The sequence below is a fragment of the Cicer arietinum genome, chromosome 7 (genome assembly GCF_000331145.2).
Source record: "Cicer arietinum cultivar CDC Frontier isolate Library 1 chromosome 7, Cicar.CDCFrontier_v2.0, whole genome shotgun sequence".
In the NCBI taxonomy this organism is placed as follows: domain Eukaryota; kingdom Viridiplantae; phylum Streptophyta; class Magnoliopsida; order Fabales; family Fabaceae; genus Cicer; species Cicer arietinum.
Genome location: NC_021166.2, coordinates 32,890,829 through 32,893,990, shown reverse-complemented (window position 1 = coordinate 32,893,990; position 3,162 = coordinate 32,890,829). Strand labels below are relative to the sequence as shown.

General features: G+C 29.4%; 1 protein-coding gene across 1 annotated transcript; it reads right to left on the bottom strand.

Annotated features, from left to right (window-relative positions):
• Positions 1-216: 216 nt before the first annotated feature.
• Positions 217-1,871, bottom strand: LOC101514107 (protein ROOT INITIATION DEFECTIVE 3-like). The gene is made up of 2 exons (XM_004513133.3): positions 1,405-1,871; positions 217-1,293 (listed from the first exon to the last, which is right to left on the bottom strand). The coding sequence occupies exons 1-2, from the start codon at positions 1,811-1,813 to the stop codon at positions 437-439; spliced, it is 1,266 nt and encodes a 421-aa protein (XP_004513190.1). The 5' UTR covers positions 1,814-1,871; the 3' UTR covers positions 217-436.
• Positions 1,872-3,162: the final 1,291 nt, after the last annotated feature.

Sequence of the window (3,162 nt, the reverse complement as noted above, 5' to 3'; positions counted from 1 at the left end):
TAATGTTGAGTATATTGTCTTAGAATTTGAGTTGGATTCTAAATAATCTCAACAAAATCAGTTTTTAAAGTGAAGACTACCTACTACTTATCTCATTCAAGACATGACTTTTAACATTTTGAAATACTTATAAATTATAAAATAAATAAATAAATAAAAATAAGAGAGAAAAAAAATAAATTCACACCATATGTACATACAAAATTGTATTTTGATTTTCAAATAACATAAGAGAAATGATAACAAGTGATCGTGCTTATTAAAACACTAAAAAATAAAAATTTAATCTTAAAAATATTACATTCAACTTTTTAAAATTTTAATTTTTTTTACATATTATTTTTTTTTTAATTTCTGAATAAATGTCGTTAATGACATTTATTAGCATCACCCGTAATATAACTTTTCATTGAATGACTTCCTTCAAATCTTAATTCTAATCTTTCTTCCCTTTGTTATCCTTGTCTTCATCTCCGTCTGTCTCTTCAATTGCTTTTGTAGCTTCCCGAAGAATAAGCCTCAATAGCCTCTCATACATTGCAATTGTAGATTCAAGCATATCAATGGCTCTTCCCTTGTCATGAACTGCAACATCCATCAAATTTCCAACCTCTGTAATTTGCTTCAAAGTCCTAATCATCTCTTCATCACATAATCCAGTAGAACTGAATCCCCTACCACCTTCACCACTTGTAACACTAAACCCATTATTATTATTAGTCCCTTTCACCACTATCATATCACTAATGCTTCTTGTTCTTCCCAATATTTGATCATTCACCAACACCATAATCACTTCACCTTCCTCAACATCCCACATCCAAACACTCCCATCTTCTGAACCAGACACCAAATTTCTCCCTTCATTCACCAAAAACAAAGACACAATTGATCCACCATGCCTTTTGGTTTTACCCCAATTAACCAATTCATAAGCTTTTCCTTTTCCAAACATTTTTCTACTACCTACCTTAATTAACCCTTTATAAATAAACCCATCTGAACCAGCAGCATAGAACCCTGACTCTGTTGAATCCATAACAAACCCAAAAATTGCACATGGGAATGTCACAGTTCGCATTTGAATTATCCCGTTTGTTAAGCTCCAAAACTTACACGTGCAGTCCATCGAGCAAGAAACCAATGTACAAGTACAAATCCCAACTCCAGTGATGAAATTTGTCACTGATTCAGAATGTGCCTTCCATTTGTGTATGATTGGGTCACTACACGAAGGTGAATCATCTACAAGCTTAAAAGATTGAATCACAACAATAGTGCCATCATCATTACCTAAGAGTTAAAAAGTTAAATGGTTGAGAAATTAAAAAAAATATTGAATCCTCACTCTCAATATAATACTAATTATACTTACATTTGTCATTTCAAAAAAAAAATTATTACCCGAAAACAATAGCGACCCATCATCACTGAGGTGGAGAGTGGAAACGGGTTTTGAGTGAGGAGTGAATGATTTAATGATATCTCCAGAAGGGAGTGAGAGAGAGTGTATACTCCCCGACACCCCGCCTGCGAAGAGAAAGTCGCCAGTGGAGGTGGTGGCTAATGGAGCGACGGGTTCGGGAAGAGGGATGTTGTGGAAAACTGATGAAGTGAACCAATTGTAGATGTGAATTGAGCCTGATCCTGAGTCTGAGGACACATGGGCAGCTGCAATGAGTCCCTTGCTTGTCACTGCGAGGCCGCGACATGGTGACCGGCTGCCGGTGAATTGTGCAACGGTGGCGCCGGTGGAAGCATCAAATGCTGTTATTGGACCCTCCGGGGAGCTGGTTAAGATCACTTCATACATCTCTGTTTGGGGAGAAAAGTGAGGTCTGAAAAAAGGCAGAGAAACTAAAAAGGATATTTAGAATTAACTTAACAATTTCTAACAGGATATAATTATAAACATGCTTTTCTAAATACCCATTATATAGTAGAAAAAGATATATATAGAGGATGATAACCCGGGAATTTTTTATCAATAACCTTATTTCAAAAATAAAACACCAAACTACCCCTTTTAAAATAATATATCAAAATGTTCTTTTTTGTTTTCTTAAGTTATAAATCGCCATTTGGAATAGCGACTTCTTTAAGTAAACTCAAATTCCAAATGGCGACTATCCACATGGTTTTTAAAATAAAATAAAAAAAAATTCAATTTTTTTTTTATTTTTAATGGATAACATAAATATTATATATAATTAATTAATATAATTCATAAATGGACATTTTTCAAAGGTTTTTTTATTAAATCCAAGTTCCAAATGGACATTTTTCAAAGGTTTTTTATTAAAAAAAATTAATTCAATTTTTATTGAAATAACAAAAGTAATATATATAATTAATATAATTCATAAAAATAGATAAATAGAAATTAAATTACGATAAAATATTAGCAAATTCAAGTTCGAAATGCCGATTTGCCAAAGGTTTTTTTTAAAAAAAAATTATTTCAATTTTTATTGAAATAACAAAAGTAATATATATATATAATTAATATAATTCATAAAAATAGATAAATAGAAATTTTAAATTACGATAAAATTTTAGAAAGTTCAAGTTCGAAATGCCGATTTCCTAAAGTTTTTTTTTAAAAAAAAAATTATTTCAATTTTTATTGAAATAACAAAAGTAATATATATATATAATTAATATAATTCATAAAAATAGATAAATATAAATTTTAAATTACGATAAAATTTTACGAAGCCGAAGTTCGAAATGCCGATTTCCCAAAAGAAATTAAGAAAAAGAAGAACAACGAAAAACTCGTGATGTACCAAGGCGTCGTCAAAATCTCGTACGTGTGAGAAAACTTCGGCAATGTGTTACTCGAGGCCACCTTCGACGTTAATTATCGTAATTTTTGTAAAATTTGTGATGTTTTTTATGAATAAATTATGTAATCAAATTTTCTATTTATCTATTTAAATTTAAAATTTCTATTTATCTATTTTTATGTTTTTTATGAATTATATTAATTATAATTATATATATATATATATTATTTTTGTTATTTCAATAAAAATTAAAAAAATATTGAAATAAATGTTTTTTTTTAAAAAAACTTTTGGGAAATCGGCATTTCGAACTTGGGCTTCCTAAAATTTTATCGTAATTTAACATTTCTATTTATCTATTTTTATGAATTAT